General features: G+C 41.4%; 1 protein-coding gene across 2 annotated transcripts in view; it reads right to left on the reverse strand.

Annotated features, from left to right (window-relative positions):
* The window catches only part of ZNF385C (zinc finger protein 385C), a 243714-nt gene that overhangs the window by 41256 nt on the left and 179375 nt on the right, over positions 1 to 23083 (reverse strand). For both annotated transcript variants that reach the window (XM_089690623.1, XM_089690624.1), the window contains exon 3: positions 21881 to 21991. In XM_089690623.1, the coding sequence (XP_089546749.1) occupies positions 21881 to 21991 (111 nt within the window). The remainder of the gene's footprint in view (positions 1 to 21880; positions 21992 to 23083) is intronic.

The raw sequence follows: 23083 nt of genomic DNA on the forward strand, positions 1-23083 counted from the left end.
TGGCAAATGCCAATCGATCTGTATGGTGCAAGGCAGTGAGCACAGGGCCCACTAGAGGACGTTGGGCCCTCAGGCCACCCTCATAAAGTCTGTTTCTGATTGTTTCATCAGAGACATTCACACCAGTGGCCTGCTGGAGCTCATTTTGTAGGTCTCTGGCAATGCTCCTCCTGCTCCTCCTTGCACAAAAAAGCAGGTACCGGTCTTGCTGATGGGTTAAGGACCTTCTACAGCCCTGTCCAGCTCTCCTAGCGTAACTGCCTATCTCCTGGAATCTCTTCCATGCTCTTGACTGTGCTGGGAGACACAGCAAACCTTCTGGCAATGACACATATTGATGTGCAAACCTGGAGGAGTTGGTCTGCCTGTGCAACCTCTGTAGGGTCCAGGTATCTCCTCATGCTACCAGTAGTGACACTGAGCCTAGTCAAATGTGAAAAACAGTCAGAAAAGATGAGTAGGGAAAAATGTTAGTGGCCTCCACCTGTAAAACCATTCCTGTTTTGGGGGTTGTTTCATTGTTGCCCATCTAGTGCATCTGTTAATTGCATTAACACCAACGCAGCTGAAACTGATTAACAACCCCCTCTGCTACTTAACTGACCAGATCAATATCCCAGGAGTTTAACTGACTTGATGCTATACTCAGATTAAAAAGTGTTCTTTTCATTTTTTGAGCAGTGTATATAAATTACGGTCTGCCAGTGAGTGGAGATCATGGTGATTGTCGAAGGAGAAGTGAAAGGAGACATGAGGAGTGTAAAGAGGGTAAGTAAAAGGAGGGGAAGGTAAACTCAAGGTATAGCTTTTGGAAGATTTTAGTTTACCTTAGGACATCCTCCAAAAACTGAGAATGATAACGTTTGGACTAGAGGGTCTGCCAGTCTAATAGGTAGAAAACAGGAACATTAAAGAATGGGAATGGAAGGAGAAGAGAGAATAGAAGTGAAGGACATAAATATCTGCAGATTGAAAGTTAATTTCTCTTTTCCAACGGTTTAGTGGGGTCAAACTGACACTGGATTTTCACTTGTAGGGACAAGAAAATTCAAAGGCGTGGATTTTTTTCTTAAACTCAATTCCAGCTGTAATTTGGGTTCTGAAAAATATTTGAATAAAACCTGTTTAATGTGTCCAGACTTCACTTTAAATAGCAGGTCTGGATGAAATTTTGGCAATATAATGTTTTGCATATGAACTAAAATCTAATTGTTTATGGCCAGTTTTAGAGGCACCCCTGTCTTTTGTAGCTTTCAAGTATCATCCCAAGGCTGAAGGTTTTTCATCTTCATACATTTTATGCCTGAATGTAAAAAACATTCTGTGTGCTACTCCCCACACAGCCACCCCCCAATACTTACTCTCAGTAAAACGCTGTGCACAGAAGTCTCAGTTTCTCTCTCTTCATTGGCTGAAACACAGTAGCAGGCGTTATTGGCTCTCACTGCTGTCAATCACACCCAGTGAGGAGTGAGCGGGGGACTAAGCCATGCTCTGTGTCTTATAGACAAACAGAACAGGGCTCGGGAGCTAGCATGCACGAGTGCCTCCAGAGCAAGCAGCTTGCTATGGTGGGTACTCATCAGGGAGGAGGGGCCAAGAGTGCCAGCGGGGGACCCATGAAGAGGGGGATGGGGGTGGATCTGTGCAAAACCATTACACAGAGCAGGAACGTATAAAATGTTTGGGGGTTTTTTTTAGAACTTGAACTTTTAATATCACTTTATTGATAGACAATTCATAGGCAGAATTTCCAAGCCTCAAGAGCTACTTTCTGCATCTATTACTCTTTAAAAAAAAAGTGACAACAGCTTTTTCCTAATTTTGTTTTTAACATTCTATATTTAGAAAAGGGTTTCATCACATCCATCAAAGGAACAGTATCTCCCAACAGGGGAGTCTCCATAGTAAGAAAGATCAACTTACAACAGTGGACAACTGAGTACGACAAGGTGGTCGGACAATATGTGCTAATGTCTTGAATTTGTCACAGTCCATATGTGAATGACACACAGATACAGATTATTAGGTTTATTCTGGTTTGCGATGACACCCAGGCTTGATATTTTCAAAGAATAAAGGGTCAAAAAGTGACCAGGGGGGATACCACGGAATTGGGGAAGATAGGGTCCAGAAAGAAATAAAGTAAAAAAAGTGTAGAAACGTGGCAATCAACCCAAAGGCTTGCGACCTATAGGGAGGGAAGGGCTAAAAAAAAAACCTTTTTTTCTGATTTGACCTCTTAGCCAAAAACAAATCAGTGTATTCTTTTCTTGCTCTACATGACAGGAACAGTTGAAATAGATAGCACATTACTTTAGAGTTTTTTTAAACTTTCTAATAGCGATCTGGCAGCTTACCATAAAGATAAACAGGGATCACTTATTCCTGTCACCCCTATGTACTGCTTCTAGAAGGGGATCATTCTGCAGGCTTGTGTTACACAAAGACTGGCCACTATTCTGCAGGGAAAATGCTGTTTAGCAGGGGGTATACATTCTATAGTATCCCATAAAGAAAATTGCTGTGTGCACGAACTCCCAACTGAAATTGCTCCAACACAGTTCATCTGACATCAACCTATCACAAGCACAGGTAGGTGCTGCAATCCCTTACTGTACTAAGGTCTGCGTGTGACCAGCCAACAAGCAAATGCTATTACAATGACCATGGGACTAATACAGTACACTGGTTTGTGATGAGTTATTTTTTTAAATAATTTTATCATCAGACTGATCCAAGGCACTCAGTAAAATCAAATCCACTGTTTTTTTTAAATTGCCAAAGAATGTTGCAGTTTACAAATATTGTTAAATCATATTTAGCATTCAGATGTGCTTGGGACAAACATAAATCTATACGAAAAAGTAAAAAACAAAATGGGGCAGACTTGATGGACCACTTGGTCTTTTTTCTGCCTTCACTCCTTTAGGTTTCTATTTCTAATTATACTGTCAATATTCTTTATTTTTGGCCAATATGTTTGTTCTGTTAAAGAAATGACCAGAAAGCTAGCACACTGTGTGGGTATCAGTTCTCTCTGATTTTAACCTTCAAACCTGTTTTGCCTCCTCCCAGCTATAGCAGTCGTTCAGAACAGAAGTAGTTGCCGCGGGGAAGGAAAAAAGACAGATCCCCTCTGCTGGAATGGACAGCCTAGGGATACGTATCAAATCAAATGTTGATTGGAGACTGTGGGGAGCCAGGAATCATGCTGGGAATGAAGGAAAATGCCCCCGACCACTGTTATGAACGCACAACACTTATCTGATACCATAGAAGCATCTCAGATCTGTACTCTGCAAACAAATCCCTGAAAGCATCACTGAGGAGTTATACGCATGGATGATTGCAAAGGGTAGGGTGCGCGGAGGAAGCCAGTGAACGGCCCGAAATATTACTGTGCTCATATCTTATATGTTATTTGTAGAGTGTCACTATGTTGTGTTTAATTAGCTATTATAGTTGTACAATACACACATTCGTGTCCTTGGTTTCTGTACATCCGAGTAGGTAGAGAAAATGACTTGTAAGATAAACCTGCACAAGTCTAAGTCGCCGGTCACACTGCTGTGATTTAACATTGCACGATTTGTTTTCTGAAGACTTTATTGCTGCTTGTGCAGATTTTCAATGAATTTTTGCAATTTGCAGTCAGATTTCCATTATATTCTACATATGAGAAATCATGACAAAATTGCAGAAAAAGTAATGCAAGAACTACTTTAGAAATCATGCTGCAGCAAAGCGCACATGTTAAGACACTGACATTCACATTCATTAGATGCAATTTCAATCCACAAATTGCATCTGAAATCTCACTGGTGTGACGGGGTACTAAATCTAATTCTGCATGAACAGTATTAAAATTGTTGTTACCGTTTTTCTACCTCCAGATCTCAGATGGATTGCAAGCAATGGCATGTATAGTGTTCTGTATTGCTCTTTCCAAAGTATTTCTTTCAGCATGTATGAAATAGGATAATGCTTGTATCAGAAGGCAGGACAGGTAGCTGGTGATCAATATCAGAACAGCTAAACCCTATAATCAAAAAGACCTTTCTATAGACAGATTTGGGTTTGTAGAATAAAAGGAAAAAACTGAGGACAACACGTTATTATTTGATTTGGATAGTATAGAGTAGGGTTATAACCCATCTTATTTTTGCCACCTGTTTTCCAGATTTCCCTTCACTTCCTGTCACATAGCCACAACTGGAAGTTAAAGGAATCTTCTCCAAAGTAAGGAAAATCCCTGGTAGTGTGCCCATTGGAAGATGTCTCCTCCATTCCTGGTGATAATGGTCACCAGGACAAACAGAGAGGGTGAATCTCCCTAATAGAGATGCAGACAGCAATAAAAACCTGATAGATATTTTAATCTTTTCTACTTTGTCCAAACATCAAAAAACGTTTCTGCCTCGACCTATACTTTAAGAAAGGCTTTATAGAAAAATAAAGTAAAGCTGGGTACCTACAGATCGAAATTCAACCATTTTAGCAGAAACTGGTGAGTGAGGAAAGTTCAGACCAGAGGGTCAGCCAGTGTAATGTGGAGTGGAGAACAAGAATGATAAAGAATGTGAATGGAAGGATAAAAGGAGAAGTGCAGGGAAAAGGGAAGCAATGTGCTAGGAAGCAGAGAGAGTACAGGCAGAGGGTTAGAGTGCTCAGCTTATTATCATTGCTTCACTTTTTCTGTTCTTTTTTTTATTGTACACCCTCCCTTATCCTCCAAAACTTGACTTCCTTACCAGCAGGGAAATTCATTTTGCTTCCTTTTAGATATCAGGTACTTCTTGAATCTGTCACTAACATGATACTTAGATGAATTCCAGGTATGGTATATTTTTTTTACATAGTTACATTTGTCTACTTTGGACCATAAATATATCATTGATATACCAGACCTGGCTGAGGCCACTGGAAGCTGGAAATCGCAAAAGTAGACACCGCTACTCCAGATATCTCCATTTGCATCTGGGTCCTGCACCGAGTGGCTGCCATCCAGCTTATTGAACACAGGATGTCAGACGCTTGGCATGGGCACCATTCAGAAACTGTTTTGCATTTGCTGAATAAATGCAAAGCGGTTTATGATTGGACAAGGAGAAGAAGCAAGGTGGTGAGATCACACTTTCCATCTCTTGGAACATGGAGCATTCACATAGACAGACCAGCGATGAGGATATGGTTCACAAAGTTAAAATGGGGAGTTTAATCTCTATACTTTGAAAGTAAATATTTTAAAGATGAATTCCAGGTATGGATATTTTTACATAGTTACACTGGTTCAGCTTGAACCAATGTAACGATTTATATACCATACCTGGCCAATGCCTCTGGAAGCTGGAAATCACTCAAGTAGACACCACTACACCAGTGATCTCCACTTGCTTGTGGGTCATTTTTTAAATAAATGCAAGCTGTCCTTTGAGATAAGGTGGAGAGGCGAGCCGGGACATCATGCTCTCAACCTCAGCCAGTCAGAATTTTAATGGAAAGTATTATCTGAGTGACACCTGTGCTGAGCAGCTGACATTCTATGTTCAGAATGCAGAAGGGCAGCTGCTTGGTGCGGGACCCAGAAGCAAGTGGAGATCACTGAAGTATTTACTTCGGTGATGTCCAGCTTCCAGGGGCATTGGCCAGGTATGGTAAATGCATAGCTGCGTTGGACCAATGTAATTACAGTGGGTAAAATAAGTATTGAACATTCACCATTTTTCTTGGTAAATATATTTCTAAAGCTTCTATTGACATGAATATTTCACCACATGTCAGTAACAACCCATGGAATCCATACATACAAAAAAACCAAAACAAATAAGTTCAAAAAATAAGTTATGTGTAATAAAATGGAATAACACAGGGAAAACGTATTGCACACATGAAGAAAGGGAGGTGCAAAAAGGCATGGAAAGCCAAGATACCAGCTAAAATATATCAGTAATTAGAAAGCAATTCAGATGGCCTATAAAAAGGTGTTTCATTACCGAGATGTCTCACAAGAAACATTTCATGATGGGTAAAAGCAAAGAGCTCTCTCAAAACCTTCGCAGCCTTACTGTTGCATAACATACTCATGGCATTGGTTAGGTAAGGATTTCTAAACTTCTGAATGTTCCAGTGAGCACTGTTGGGGCCATAATCCAGAAGTGGAAAGAACATCATTTTGCCAAAAACCGGCCATGACCAGGTGCTCCTCACAAGATTTCTGACAGAGAAGTGAAAACAATTATCAGACGAGTTGACCAAGAGCCAAGGACCACTTGTGGAGAACTTCAGAAAGGCCTGGAATTAGCAGGTACAATTGTTTCAAAGAAAACAAAAAGTATTGCACTCATCCGCCATGGCCTGTATGCATGCTCACCATGCAAGACTTCATTGCTGAAGAAAAAGCATGTTGAAGCTTGTTTAAAGTTTGCTGTATAACATTTAGACATGCCTGTGAAATACTGGGAGAATATAGTCTGGTCAGATGAGATCAAAATTGAACTCTTTGGATGTCATAATACATACCATGTTTGGAGGACAAATGGTACTGCACATCGCCCCAAAACAACCATACCAACAGTGAAGTTTGGAGGAGGGAACATCATGGTGTGGGGCTGTTGCTCAGCATACAGTACTGGCAAACGTCATGTCATTGAAGGAAGGATGAATGGAAAAATGTACCAACACATTCTTGATAAAAATCTGCTGCCATCTACCAGGATGACGAAGATGAAATGAGGGTGGACATTTCGGCAAGACAATGATCCCAAACACAAAGCCAAGGAAAATCTCATTTGGTTTCAAAGAAAATAAAGCTGCTAGAATAGACTAGCCAATAACCTGACTTGAATCCAATAGAAACTCTATGGAAACAACTAAAGATCAGAGTTCATACAGGAGGCACACAGAACCTTCAAGATTTGAAGACTGCGTGGAAGAATGGGCAAAAATCACACACAGTGCATTTCTTCATACAGGAGGCATCTTGAAGCTGTCATTATCAACAAAGGATTTTGTACAAAGTATTAAATAAATTTCAGTTAGCGTGTTCAATACTTTTTCCCTTGCCTTTCCATTTTATTACACGTAACTTAACTTCTGAACTTATTTGTTTTGGTTTCTTTGTATGTATGGATTCCATGGGTTGTTACTGACATGTGCTGAAGATTTCATGTCAATAGCATCTTTATAAATATGTTTACTGAGAAAAATGGTGACATGTTCAATACTTATTTTACCCGCTTGCATGTACAGTATAAAATATCCATACCTGTAATTCAACTTTAAGTTCATGAACTACTTCGAAGTTAAATGTGGAACTGTAGATTTACCAGCAACCTTATGAATAGCCTGCAAAGTTCCAAGGGCACTTTGTCCAGCATTCCTCTTTGTCCCAAGTGCTGGTTCAAGATTTTAAAGTGGTTGTAAACCCTTACATATACGAGATACACAGAGATGAAACAAATTCTCCTACATAAACTGTACCTATCTATCTGCAGTCTTCTCTTCTCTACAGCTGTTCAAAGTCCAGAATGTATACAGCTTGTCTGAGAGTTCAACAAAAGGAGGTAGAGAGCTGAAATAACACTGCAGAGCTCAGTGAGGAGAGCTCTGAGAGCTGGTTGGAGGAAGGAGACACACCCCCTTCACACAGCTCAGAGGAACAGAGCTGAGGCTGTCTATCTGCTTGAAGTCCCTCCCGTCACCATTTTTCTCTTGGTGTCAGGAAAACTTGTCAGAAGTTACTCATGCTGATAGCAGAGTAATGAAGCAACAGACAGAAATGACACTTAGTGCTCCTAATACAAGTACACACTATACAGAGATATGCTTTTTTCATATTTACTGTCTGAGGTTTACAACCACTTTGAGGAGGTTAAGAGCAGTATCAGCTATGACTATGATTAACAAAAAGCTAGGGGATAGTCTTGACCATGTCAAACATATCCCTGTAACCCTGATGGCTTTTGGGAAGGTCACATAGATCACCTTGACAGCTTTTTTTTTTCTGTATACTCTACCTCTTATTTTTTCATCTTTTTTTTCTATTTTCCTACTTTCTCTTTTTATACCTTCAACATTTTTTAATTCTATTGCATATGATTTAATTCAATTGCATTGAATGTGGGCGGGTACATTAGGCCTGTACATGTTGCATGTGTACTCACCCACTTCAACATAAATCACGCCCCTTCATTCTCCAGCCATTGCTCAGCACCACAAAGCAGGACAGTTAGGTGACAATCTTAGAAATGTAAAGCATGCATCTGCAAAATGTTTAGCAAATGGAAAGCATGTCCCATTAGGTCACAGACAAGAACACATTTAAAGTACAGCAAGGAAGGTGTTGAACTTCTGACAATGTTTTTACAGCAGTTCCTGTGCCAGGGTCAGGAATTGAGGGGAAGTCTCCCTCCAGTGGGGTCACAGAAACAGGAAGTCTCCCTCCAGTGGGGTCACAGAAACAGGACGTCTCCTTCCAGTGGGGTCATAGGAAAAGGAAGTCTCCCTCCAGTGGGGTCACAGAAACAGGAAGTCTCTATTCAGTGGGGTCAAGGAAACAGGAAGTCTCCCTTCAGTGGGGTCAAAGAAATAGGCGGTTGCAATCCAGTGGGGTCACAGAAACAGGAAGTCTCCCTCCAAGTAAGGTCATAGGGTCAGTAAGTGAGGGAAAGTCTCCCTCCAGTGAGGGTCACAGAAACAGGAAGTCTCTCTCCAGCGGGTTCTCAGAAACAAAAAGTCTCCCTTCTGTGCGGGTTACAGAAAAAGGAAATCTCCCTCCAGTGGGGTCATTGAAACAGGAAGTCTACCTCCAGTGAGGGTCATTGAAACAGGAAGTCTCCCTCCAGTGGGGGTCACAGAAACAGGAAATCTCCCTCCAGTCAGGTCACAGAAACAGGAAGTCTCGCTCCAGTCGGGTTTCAGAAACAGAGGGTCTCCCTCCAGTGGGGTCACAGAGTAAGGAAGTGAGGGGAAGACTCCCTTCAGTGGTGTCACAAAAACAGGAAGTCTCCCTCCAGTGGTGTCACAGGGACAGGAGGTGAGGGGAAGTCTCCCTCCAGTGGGGACACAGAAACAGAAAGTATTGCTCCATTGGGACCACAGGGTTAGAAAGTGAGGGGAAGTGTCCTTCCAGTGGGGTCACAGAAAAAATAAGTTTCTCTCCAGTGGGGTCACAGAAAAAGGAAGTCCCTCTCCAGTGGGGTCACAGAAACAGATCGTCTCCCTCCAGTGGGGTCATAAAAGAATGTTCTAGGAAGCAGCAGTTGTGGTAACTAAACATTGTTTAGCATGGGTCGGCATGTATGGTGGCACAGTATAAACTGGGGGGTCAGCTTGACTTGTAGTTCTACAGTAGCTGAAGAGGCAACTGTTCTACGCTATATCATTGATACATTTTAAAGCAGTTCTTCCCAACATTTTACCCCTCAGGAACACCAAAATAATTTTCAGATCTCAGGGTAACTCACTAAAACCAATTCATTGGTAGTGAGTAGGACAAATGTCCCCCTTATGTCTGTGGCCAGTAAAAGAAATGCCCCCCTTATGTCAGTAGTAAGTGGGAAGAATGTTCCCCTTACATCGTGGTCAGTGGGAAGAATGTACCTGTTCAACCATCACTGCACCCTCCCTGTACACATGTGCCACTACCACTGTACAGCTCTTTTTCTACCATTACACTATTAGCACACATGTTCCACCACTCTATAGCCTCTGCACACATGTTCCATTGCTGTACCCCCTCTGCACACATGTTTCATCGCTGTACCCCCTCTGCACACATGTTCCATCCCTGTACTCTCTCTGCACACATGTTCCATCCCTGTACTCTCTCTGCACACATGTTCCAACCCTGTACTCTCTCTGCACACATATTCCATCACTGTACTCTCTCTGCACACATGTTCCATCGCTGTACCCCCTCTGCACACATGTTCCATCACTGTACTCTCTCTGCACACATGTTCCATCACTGTACTCTCTCTGCACACATGCTCCATCCCTGTACTCTCTCTGCACACATGTTCCATCGCTGTGCTCTCTCTGTACACATGATTCATCCCTTTACTCTCTCTGAACACATGTTCCATCGCTGTACTCTCTCTGCACACATTTTCCATCGCTGTACCCCCTCTGCACACATGTTCCATCGCTGTACTCTCTCTGTACACATGTTCCATCGCTGTATTCTCTCTGCACACATGTTCCATCGCTGTACTCTCTCTGTACACATGTTCCATCGCTGTATTCTCTCTGCACACATGTTCCATCGCTGTACTCCCTCTGCACACATGTTCCATCTCTGAACTCTCTCTGCACACATGTTCCATCCCTGTATTCTCTCTGCGCACATGTTCCATCGCTGTACTCTCTCTGCACACATGTTCCATCGCTGTACTCTCTCTGTACACATGTTCCATCGCTGTATTCTCTCTGCACACATGTTCCATCGCTGTACTCTCTCTGCACACATGTTCTCTCTCTGAACTCTCTCTGCACACATGTTCCATCTCTGAACTCTCTCTGCACACATGTTCCATCCCTGTATTCTCTCTGCGCACATGTTCCATCCCTGTACTCTCTCTGCACACATGTTCCATCCCTGTACTCTCTCTGCACACATGTTCCATCTCTGTAATCTCTTCCTGTGTGTCTGGGAGATCGGCAAAGGTAATAGTGATGGCTGATGTGTGCTGGGCTGTCACAGTGCCTTCTGAATCTCCAGTGAAATGCTTTACCCCAGCCTGTTGTCAGGCATGTATGGCAATAAATGCATTTGGCCCCAGTCTTGCTGACAGCTGTTACTATTGGATGGAAGGAGGGGCACACTGTGTCTGTAGGCAGTTCAGATCGGGAGTCTCAAACTGCTCCGCCCACTACAGCCAGCAGGAATTGCATGACTGCTCACTGACATGAGAACTACAGAAGGGATGTGCCAAGACCAGTGGCTGGGGGAATAGGAGGCATAGCAGCCACTGGTCTTACAAACAGGAAGACATAGGGGATTAACCTCATGATCTAAAAAATGCACATGCTCATTCTCAGAAACTACAAAGGCAACCCGAAGACAGACTACATATTCTAGGAAGGTAGGAAAGTGGCAATACAACTATGTAAATAACTTTTTGCCCGGAGTTCTGCTTTAAGAGCTGGCTCTGGTCAGCTCAGTAGATTGTTTTAAAAAGCACTGGATGCATGAATGCAAGAGCTGGTAACAATATCAGACATTTTTGATCCTGGAATATCCGATTGCCTTCTGATGGATAAGGAAGGAGATTATTTTTTTCCCTGCTGGAGCAAATTGAAGCATTCATGAAATGACAGTACGGGCTAGATGGCTTCTGATTGGTCAGCACCATCCATGTGATGGTGTTGACGAATCAAAAACCCTCTAGACCGAACTGTCATCCCTGCAAGGAGAGGAGAGAAAGCCATGGGGATTTCAAATCCCCGCTGCTTTCTCTCCTCTCCTACAGCAGAGTATACGGAGCATCTACCACCATGTATACATCCCCACATGCCCACTCTCCGCTCAGCATGGGATTGATGCAAGGAGGTTACCTGCACCTCTCCTGTGTGAACTCAGGCTATCACAAGCCTGGGTTCACACAGGAGCAGTGGGGAAGCCGCATGCTGTTTGTACAGGAATTGTACCGCATTCCTGTTCAAATCGCATGCTATTGACGCAAATCGCACTGAGAGTATTGGTTTCAGGTATCGGGAGCATTTTCACAAGTATTACTACTCATGAAAATACCCAGTATCAGCACCGCTGCATTCCTAGTATTTACATATCCTTAACAAGCAGTAAATGAGCGTTATGACAAGATATCAATGATCTATGAAATTACAGGCGTTGTAGAGCAATTCATAGCAATTCATTCCTCTTTACAGCAGAAGCACTGAAATTAGGTTGTTCTTTCAGCAACGCAGCTCCCTCCTTCCTCCCAGCAGTGAAAAAGCAGCATTACATCCTCTAACATAAGCACAGAGTAGATACTGTACTCTGGCAGAATGAAGCAGAGTGAGCTGAGCTGCTCAGAGAGCCAACTGAAAGACTGCTTTGAAATTGAGGATGAATTGCTCCCCAGTGCATGCATCTACAGCTGTTAATTAGGATGTGTTTTAAAGCTTTTTTACTGCTTGTAATACTATGCCACTTGAATGTTCATTGCATGGCCTTCATTTTAATCTAGGTTCTCTTTAGGCTTCGTTCACACCATACATGCAGGAAAACTGATGGAAAATGACACACAGATTTCACTTGCAGAGACATCAGTTTTCATGCGTTCTTCAATGAGTTTTATATACGTTGCAGATTCCAGCACAGAAAAAATCTGCATGTGATACAAGTGTTGTGGTGTGAACAGGGCACATAGAGAACAATTGATTTCATTGTTCCCTTGCAGAATGCGTGCAGAAAAACTGACGTCTCTGCACCATGGTGAGAACGAGCCCAAATCTGCTGGAGAAAGAATTTAGTACACCATAGGGTAACTGGGAATACACTATGGAAGCCTACGCTTTGTAACTTCCGCTCTCGTGTTCCTGTATCGCGAGTCACACTGGGACTTCAAAAAGCAAGTCTGACTGGGATAAACCCATTACAACCAGCATTTTTTTTTTATTGTAGACTTTCTTTATGTGAAAGATAGCAGGGTTATGGGTTTTTTTGGGAACATTTACTCTGCAACATATGCAGGGTTCTAAGAGCACCAGATTATCAACAAAAGAAAGTAGGGGGGAGGAGAAACAGCAGCACACTGAACTTCCCAGTGAATGGCTATGCAGGGGGGCATGGCAGCACAAGTCTGATCATTGGAGGACAGCAGGCTGAGTTCTCAGCTCAGCTAGAGAACTGACCATGCTGTGTTCTCCTACTGAGAGTGGTGAGTTTCTAATAGGAGATCACAGGGACTGAGAGGAACACCAGGAATTTCACACAAAGGAGGCAATACAAAGAGAGAACAGGTTACTTTTTCATACAAGTACATGGTACAGCAGGCACATACAGTATCAGGAATATGAAATATGTCGGGTTGACATATTCTTTAAGAAAAATGTATTAATTCGGGGCTTGTTCACACCAGTGATGTAATGGGGGAGATTTACTTAAACTGAAGCGCTCAGAATCTGGTGCAACTGTGCATGATAGCCAATCAGCTTCTAACTTCGTCTTGTTCAATTAAGACTAGATGCTGATTGGTTTCTATGCAGAGTTGCACCTGATTTTGCACTCTCCAGTTTTAGTAAATAACCCCCAATGTGTATGTTATGTGCTATTCATTTTGTATGGCACCCCACCGCACCTGCATTGCAATGCGTTATTTGCACTGTAGTACCGTGTGCTGCTGAAAATCCTGCATGCACAATTTTTGGTCTGCTGTTCAAAAGAATGGCGCATAAAAATATATGACGCAAGGGGCTAATGTGCCCCATAGAATTGTCAGGCAGATACACAGATTAAAAAATGTGGTGGCGCAGTGCCTCCAATATATTAGTTTGGGATTCACCAGTCTCCTAGGATTTGGCATCCATGTGTATCTAATGATGATGGAGAGACAGTATTGAATTCACTGATTATACAGCTTATCCTCCAGAAAAAACCCTCCTAACCATCCCAACAAAACCTTGTCCTGACCTATAGCATGTGAACATGTGCATTCCCCGCTGTAACGTACTGCTGAAATGGCGATAAGAAAAGGAGCAATCTCCGCATCCAAGTGTCTCTACAGGGGTCTAATGATTTTAACTGCATCCACAGCCATTAACCAGCACAGCCAGTGGTGTTAAATAGACCAGGGAGGAATTAGCTTGGCTCGTCAATTCTTCATTCATACTTTAAATGGCTACCAGGTGGATACATTAAACCCACCCATATTCTCGAAACAGAAGACACGACTTCCAGTGACAAAGGATTTCTTTTAAAGAAGATCAGACAGCTAACTCTTGGTATAAAAAATTCTGTTATGTGTCCATAGATGGGCTTTTGTTTGGTGCAAGTCATGCCCGATCCAACGTGAAAATGAATGAATACGCTTGTGTAATAGTCATCTGTGCCTTGCATCATACAGGGCTTGCTTATAGTGTCTTGGACTTCATGTCAAATGCCCAAACAAGCATGTCTTCATTATTATGAGAAGAAATATGCCCTTTAAAATAATGGAGTTGCTTAACAAAGACCACTTAGCAAATACAAATGAATAGGTGCAATTATCGTAACAACGTTTTACTGACATCAGGAAATCTGTGCAGATGACAGCTGTTATGAAACATACTTCAAGTGCAGCTACTACATTTATTGAGGGCTCATTCTCACCATATGTGCATAACTGCCAACAAAAGGGGCACAGACCCAAGGTTTATGTGTATTGCAGATGGATTTCTGTATGTTCACATCAGTTTTCACGTCTTTTTACCCCAATCCTGTGTCATCCCTTTCTCCTCTCATTTGTTGGTTGAGAAGAGAAAAACTGCATGGGTTTAGGGTCTAATATGAATATGAAGGGGAACTCCACATGAAAAGTGAAAAAAAGTGTGGGGTTCCTCCTGATATCTATATCAGACGCTCATCCAGAATTAGGGCATGATATGAATATAGAAAGTAATACAGTGGCAAATAATGGATAAAACGTGTGGGGTTCCCACTTAATCATCCAGGATTAGGGTCTGATGTGAATATGGAAGGCAACCCCAAGGCAAAAACTATAAAAAAACATTGTGGGGTTTCCCCTTAGTATCTATACCAGACCCTCATCCAGGATTAGGGTCTGATGTGAATATGGAAGGAACCCTAAGGCAAAAACTAAGAAAAAAAAACTGTAAGGTTCCCCCTTAATATCCATACCAGACCCTCATCCAGGATTAGGATTTGATATGAATATGAAAGGGAGCCCCAAGGCAAAAACTATGAAAAAAAAGTGCAAGGTTCCCCCTCAATATCCATACCAGACCCTCATCCAGGATTAAGGTTTGATAAAAATATGAAAGGGAATCCCAAGGGAAAAACTATAAAAAAAAGTGCAAGGTTCCCCTTTAATATCCATGCTAGACCCTCATCCAGGATTAGGGTCTGACATGAATATGGAAAGGAACCCCAAGGCAAAAACTATGAAAAAAGTGTAAGCTTCCCCCTTAATATCCATACCAGACCCTCATCCAGGATTAACGTTTGATAAAAATATGAAAGGGAATTCCAAGGCAAAAACTATAAAAAAAAGTGCAAGGTTCCCCTTTAATATCCATACCAGACCCTCATCCAGGATTTGGGTTTGATATAAATATGAAAGGGAGCCCCAAGGCAAAAACTATAAAAAATAATTGTGGGGTTTCTCCTTAATATCTACACCAGACCCTCATCCAGGATTAGGGTTTGATATAAAAATGAAAGGGAGCCCCAAGGCAAAAACTATAAAACAAAATTGTGGGGTTTCTCCCTAATATCTACACCAGACCCTCATCCAGGATTAGGGTCTGATATGAATATGAAAGGGAGCCCCAAGGCAAAAACTATTACAAAAAGTGTAAAGTTCCCCCTTAATATCAATACCAGACCCTCATCCAGGATTAGGGTCTGATGTGAACATGGAAGGGAACCCCGTGGCAAAAACTATGAAAAAAAGTGTAAGGTTCCCCCTCAACATCCATACCAGACCCTCATCCAGGATTAGGGTTTGATATACATATGAAAGGGAGGCCCAATGCAAAAACAAAACAAAAATGTATGGGATTCCCCTTTATCATTCATGTCAGACCCTAATCAAAACTGAGGTCTGATATAAAGATAAAGGGGAAACTCTGCAAAATCGTAGGGTCCCCCATTAATATTTATACCAGACCCATAGCCAAGCATGCAGGCTATCAGGCAAAAAAAAAGGGGGGGGGCAACAATATGCACCTCCGCCCTCCTAAACCATATCAGACCACATGCCCTTAACGTAATAATGTGTTCTTGTCCCCGACAAAGCACCTTGTCCCCATGTTACTAAGGGCAAGACCTTCTTTCCCACAATACTTGCCCAGCAGTTGTGGGGGTCCGTGGGTGGGGGACTTATCAGAACCTGCCAGCCCTCTTTAAGTACATCCTTCCAGTGATCACGACTGCAACCAAACTATTTGGCTGCTGCCACTTTTCCACCCGCACTGCTCCATTGCGGTCTACATGAAAACAAAGGGGCGGGTGATGTCATTTTCCATATATAGTAACTGGTGTCAATGGCCCACACCTTTGTTTACATTCGGACGACATTGGGTCAGTGTGATAGGTGGCTGGAAAAGTAAAAGGTGCTGGTTGGTCAGATTGCAATTGGATCGTTTTGGTACATGGTGTCAGTGTTGTCACCGATGGGAGGATTTTTGTTTTCACTGCAAGTTTTTCTGCACAAAACATCTATTCATGTGCGTAACTGCATGAGGCCCCATTCACACCTGACAGCTTTGTACCTCGAAGCTCCAAAATGCTTGAGGAGCAAAAATCATTATTCTCAATGGAGATGGTTCACATCTTCACTCCAAGTTGCCTGAAGCTCAAACAAGTTCTGGAGCTTTTTTTTGTAGCTCACATTGGGCAGATTAGTGCGTTTTTGGCGTGTTCTTTTTCTCCCATAGAAATGAATGGAAATGCGCAATGTGCGTGTTTATGCAAGTTTTGTTGCGTGATGTACAGCTCAAATAAAAAAATTTAAAAAAGAAAATAGTAATAATATATGAATAAATAAATTTATAAATGCTCCCCCCAAAATCACTGTGAAAAAAATAATACAAAATTTAATTGTAAAATATAATGAAAAAATTAAATTGTAAAAAATAATAGAAAATAAAATAATAAAAAACAAAAACTACTGACACCGTCCACTGCCCCCCCTTCAAAGCATTGTGAAAAAACATAATTAAATTATTTTTTAAATTAATAAAAAAGAAAATTGTAAAAAATCTATAGAAAATAAAATAACAAAAACAAAAACTACTGACACCATCCACTGCCCCCCCCCCCTTCCCCAAAGCATTGTTCAAAAAATAATAAAAAAGCAAATTGGAAACAATTAATTAAAAAAAATCGGTAAAATAAATAAACAAACTACTGACCCCATCCACTACTCTACTGATATCATCTACTGCCCCACTGACACTGTCCACTGCTTCCCCCCACCAAGTCATTATGAAAAAAAATACAAAAATAAATTGTAGAATATAATTAAAAAGGAAAATTGTAAAATATAATAGGAAATAAAGTAATAAAATCAAAAAACTACTGACACCATCAATTATAATCAAAAAATGCAGCGCTAAAATATTAAATATTTAAGTGAAATAATAGTGGTAGACACGCAAAGATATGCGCTATTAAGTGGTATAATAGTGATGTCTTGATGAAGACAATAGATATTCATAAAGTGACAACAGCATTCTATCAACATATTTTATCGTATGTAATGATTTATAATAAAATAAAAGTCCATAAATTATTCAAAGGTGCGTCAATTTTCCAAATGAGGAAGATATCAAACATTCGCTTTAAACCTCCTTCCGTGATGAGAAAAAAGGGGTGTGCTTGCACTCACCAGATGTAAAATGATTTTACGCATGCAGTTTAAGGGACACTAGTGGTCATCTGGAACCTGATATGGATGTGGCACTCCGATGGCACTTAGTATACCCAGGGGAAGTTCTCCAGACCTCTCAGTAGACCCTCTTCGATGGTAGGAACTGCTCACAGGTTTTACTTACACCCGGCAACAGGTGAGTTCAGCAGCAATGGAAAATCCACCTTAAGTAGCTCAAAATAAGCCACCAGGACAAAAAGCTCAGCAAAGCACAGCGACAACGTGTATGCCGGCCCAGGCAGACCTATTTATATATAGACTGACCACAGAGCAGGGCCGTGTTGTCTGCAGAGAGCACGCCTGACACCATCCACTGCCCTATTGACACCGTCCACTGCCCCCCCCCCCCCGAAGCATTGTGAAAAAAACTAAAATATTATAAAAAATTAAATTTTAAAAAATAATAGAAAATAAAATATTACAAATAAAAAACTACTGACCTCATCCACTGCTCTACTGACACTGTCCACTGCTCCCCCCAAAATCATTGAGAAAAAAAATAATACAAAATGAAATTGTAAAACATAACTAAAAAATAAAATAAAAAATAAAGTAAAAAAGAGAGAAGAAAATACACCATCCACTGCCCTCTTCCCCAAAGCTCTGCAAAAAAAATAATCAAAAAATAAATTGGAAAAAAAGTATTACAAAAAAAAGTGTAAAAATAAATACATTAATAAATACATAAAACTACTGAACCAATCCACTGCTCCACTGACACCATCTACTGCCTCACTGACACTGTCCACTGCCCACTGACCCCCCAAAATCATTGTAAAATAAATAAACAAATAAATTGTAGAATGTAATTAAAAAATACATTTGTAAAAAAAGTAGAAAATAAAATAAGAAAAACAAAAATCTACTGACACTGTCCATTGCCCTACTGACACCATCCACTGCCCCCCCCCCCCATAGTGAAAAAAAAAAGAACTAAAGGGGGAGGGGTTAACATGTGGGGCGATCAAAGGGTTAACTGTGTGCTGTTTTACTATGAGGCTGTGTGCTGTGTTTCACTGTAAGCACACTGCTTTGTATGGCTCTGCTATTCAGAGCCATACAAAAGCAGTGTGCAGGAGCTGACAGGGGGGAGATATGTGTTGGTTATACATTAAATAAATACATTTTATTATTATTATTATTATTTGTAATAAATTCGGGTTTTAAATTTTATTTATAATTTTTTATTATTCTTCTTCTTATTATTATTATTAATAACTTATTTCATATATTTTTAGGGTTAGATGGTAATTATTATTTATTTATTATTACATATTATTCATTATTTTTTAATTTTTTGTATGATCATTTTTATTTATTTGTGTAATTATTTTACATTTATTTACTCACTGGATACCTCTTCCTCTCATGCTGATACAGACCACAGCAATCCAAGTACTTCATGGACTCCTCCTCTCAAGGGGAATAGAAGCCCAACATGGTGTTTTACAGTATGTTTTAAAACAAATGGCACTTTATAAAAAATTCATATTCATAAATTACGCAAAATCCAAAATTCTTCTGATTACCACACCTCCAAACCTTGCTTCTGCTCTGAAGGGTGCTTTTTCTTCTTGGACAGCCAATTAACCACTTCCGCGCCGCCCTATAGCAGAAATTCTGCTACAGGACGGCACCAGTGCGCAAAATCACGTATATATGCCATTCGTGGCCTCGGCTGGCAATCACTGGGTCCCGTCCAGTGATCTCTCGCCAGCACCCGGTGATTGACAAGTATCTCCGACGGGGGAGAGAACTGTGTAGAACTAACAGTTTAGTTGGCTGCTGACTTTTATTTTTTTTCATTTTCACTGGAACTCCGCTTAAGGCTAGGTTCACACCTATGCAGTTTGCTTTTGATTAGTTTCTGCAGTGCGTTTTGTGTCTTTGCACATGCATGTTTGCCACTGTTTTTTTTTTTTTGCTGGGCAGAATAAAACGCATCAAAAACCCATCAAAAACGCACAACATGCTTTTCTGCAGCATCTCCATTGAAGTCTATAGAACCAACAATGCTACTTTTTGTGTTTAAAAAAAAATCCCTGGCCCCTTCCAAAAACACGCAGCGGGTGAAAACGCAGAGATGTGAACCTGTCCCATAGGACAAAACGCAACAGTAAAGGCTTAGGTGTGACCCTAGACTTAAGGTAGGCTTGGATAAAGCATTACCTCTCAGCCCATATTCAAAATGATTCTTAAGGTTTAGGGGTATCTGTGAAATTCTGAATTGTGAAATAGCAATTCAGGAGGTTTATTTTTGTGTGGGTACAAGAAGAGTTTATTTAGCAAAGATTTCCAGTTTTGCTCGACATTATTCAGAATTCATCATGCTGTAATGTCTTCTAGTTTTCGTACACAGAATTTTTGTCACCTACAAAATCCTTCAACCCATCAGCAGCACAGGTGTATTTACCACAAGGCAAACAAGGCATTTTTCAGGGGGGCAGCAGTGCCCCTCAGAAGAAGGGACACATGCGGCATGGGGGCCTGGTGGGTTCTGCGAGAGGCTGCGGGTTTCATGACGGTGTATGCGCAGCCCGACTCTCGTTCCTGGGGATGTCCGGAGCTGTGAAGGTAACTTTCTCTCTCTCCATGGGCAGTGGTGGCTGGTGTATGGGGGGCAGTGGTAGTGAAAGGCTCTCTCGGGTGGGGGCAGTGGTGTCCTTAGGCATGTTCGGGGGGTGCACGCAGCACCAGGTGACACCTACTGCACAGGGTTACACCGGACCTGCTCCACGAAAAGGTAAGTTGCAAAGCAAGCCGATGATCCCTGCAGGATGGATCAGATCTGCAGATTGAGCCTAATGGACTGGAGTCCGATCCATTATCCTCCCCAATCCGCAGATCTGATCCATCCTGCAGTGATCATCGGCATGCAACCTATACAGGGTTATAATAATATGAATAAATACCCACCTTATAAATCCCCACGCTACGACTAGTATCAAATAAATCCTAGGCAATATTCATCCAAAAACACAAATACAAAAAATTGTAAATAATATACTATATAAAAAAAGTCTCTCAAAATTTTGATGAAATTAATACCCAGTGTCACTAAAGTCCAAAATGATAAAGGTGTTGAGCCCTTCCTCTGGCTCCCAGGAAGTTGGAGAATACCTCAATTCCAATATCTAAAATGGCCACCGTACCACTTCCGGTTCATGCTGTACGTCCGACGTCACTTCCTTTGACGCGTTTCGTCACCACTGGAGTTGTTTGTACAGAGTGAAGCACATCAATGATTTTGCAGAGTGTTGGTTTACCCTTCACAATTTTTGCACTTTTTGTTTTTTTTGCACAAGAAAGAGTGATATTTGATTTGATGCATATTAGGTATTGAGTTAATACACTATTGTGAGTTTTTTTTTTTTGCTTTGAGGTATTCTCCAACTTCCTGGGAGCCAGAGGAAGGGCTCAACACCTTTTAGAATTATCAAGTTGGAGTCTGGACATTTATTTATGTGTTTATAATTTTGGACTTTAGTGACACTGGGTATTAATTTCATCAAATTTTTGAGAGACTTTATTTATATAGTATATTATTTACAATTTTTTGTATTTGTGTTTTTGGATGAACATTGCCTAGGATTTATTTGATACTAGTCATAGGGTGGAGATTTATAAGGTGGGGATTTATTCATATTATTATATGATTACTGGCAATTTCAAGGGTGAAAGTTTTTATGAATATTGGGTTAGTTTATTAGAGTATTAGATACCGCATTTCACATTTATATAAAGTTTTAAAGCAAGTCGATGATCCCCGCAGGATAAATTGGATCTGTGGATTGAGCATAATGGATCGGAGTCCGATCCATTATGCTCAATCCGCAGATCCGATCCATTCTGCGGGGATTGTTGGAGGGGGTGTCACCAAGTGTTACTGCACCGGGTGACACCAACCCTGGGGGGGAGGTGCTGATTTTTGTGTTGCCTAGGGCAGCACAAAACCTAAATACACCACTGATCAGCAGCCACAACAAGTGCTACAGTACTAGAACAGTCCGTGTCACTGAATACCACTTTCTTGGACACATTTCTGTCCTTATTATGATAAATCTTCTATGTACAGTAGTTTTAAAATCAAATTGTACAAAAGTTTGCCATTTTAAAGCAATGCCCCACCCCTAATTAAGATACATTCTCTGCCTACAATAACTTACAGGTTATGCAATGACTTCCAATGTCCCTGGAAATTTTTTTTAAATCATAGCAAATACGCTCATAGTACGTTTTGTTCGGCTGAGAATACCTTTGCTATACTGTTCATTACTTACCAGGGAGTTGAACCTGAGATGACAGACATTGCAGGATATAAAAGGCTTCCTTCTTGGAGGAGAGGGCCCACCAAAAGTATGATTAATAACTGCTTTCTGCACCGGATCCATCTACAAAAAGAGAGGAATTTATAATAGTAAGTCAGGACTCTACAGGAGCTACAGTTCATAATTCTGCATCTACTATACACTCTAGTATTATCTAGCACAATTTATAATGAATTGAGTTCATTTTATCATTTTTAATTACACTCTAGCTTACAATGAAAAAATTCTTATGAAAATCAATTAAATGCAGTGTCCTAAGTGTCCTAAATAAAACATTGTTTCAGATACTTCTCTTCTGGCAAGAGTTTAATTATCAAATGAAAACTGTTATATGTACTGTAGAGCAATGGAGCGAATGTCATAAACCTGAGGTGGAGGTGTTTGCACCTTAAAAGTTCAGACAATTTGCATAGATGGATCAGATCTCAGCTGGTTCAGCAGGGACCAGCTGAGATTAGATCCATCTATGGGCAGACTGGCTGTACTGAAGTCAATTCATTGATTAACATCAGTGCATCCAGCCTATTGGAATTTTTTTGTGATTGCTGCTGGTGGCTATAGTCTCCAGCAGTGATCATTGTGTTCTGCTGGCATGGAAGGCTCCCCACCGGTATGGAAGGCTCCCCACCGGCAGAACACAATAGCACTGCGAGAGGGATTCCCCCATCAACACAGTCAGTGCTGATGGGGGAATCCCTACCATGGAGCTACTGTGTTTTCCAAGCGGGCAGCCTTCCCCTACCTGTGTCACCATTCACAGCCTCGGCTGTCAATCACTGGGTCCCAGCCGGTGATTCCCCACCTGCACCCGGCGATCACCAAGTATCACTGACGGGGGAGAGACCTGTATGTAAACAATACAGTCCTCTCCCCTGTCAGCTCCTGCACACTGCTTTGTATGGCTCTGCATAGCAGAGCCATACAAAGCAGTGTGCTTACACAGTAAAGCACACACAACACACAGTAAAGCACACACAGCACACAGTTAACCCTTTGACTGCCCCAGATGTTAACCCCTTCCTACCCAGTGCCATTAGTACAGTGTCAGTGCTTTTTATTAGCACTGATCGCTGTATTGGTGTCACTGGGGATGTCAGTGACAGTCAGTTCCCCCCAGTGTCAGAATGCTCGTCGCAGTCCCACTAAAAGTCACTG

Source organism: Staurois parvus, unplaced genomic scaffold, assembly GCF_062004578.1.
Source record: "Staurois parvus isolate SC_StPar_1 unplaced genomic scaffold, SC_StPar_1.0 ptg000538l, whole genome shotgun sequence".
In the NCBI taxonomy this organism is placed as follows: Eukaryota; Metazoa; Chordata; class Amphibia; order Anura; family Ranidae; genus Staurois; species Staurois parvus.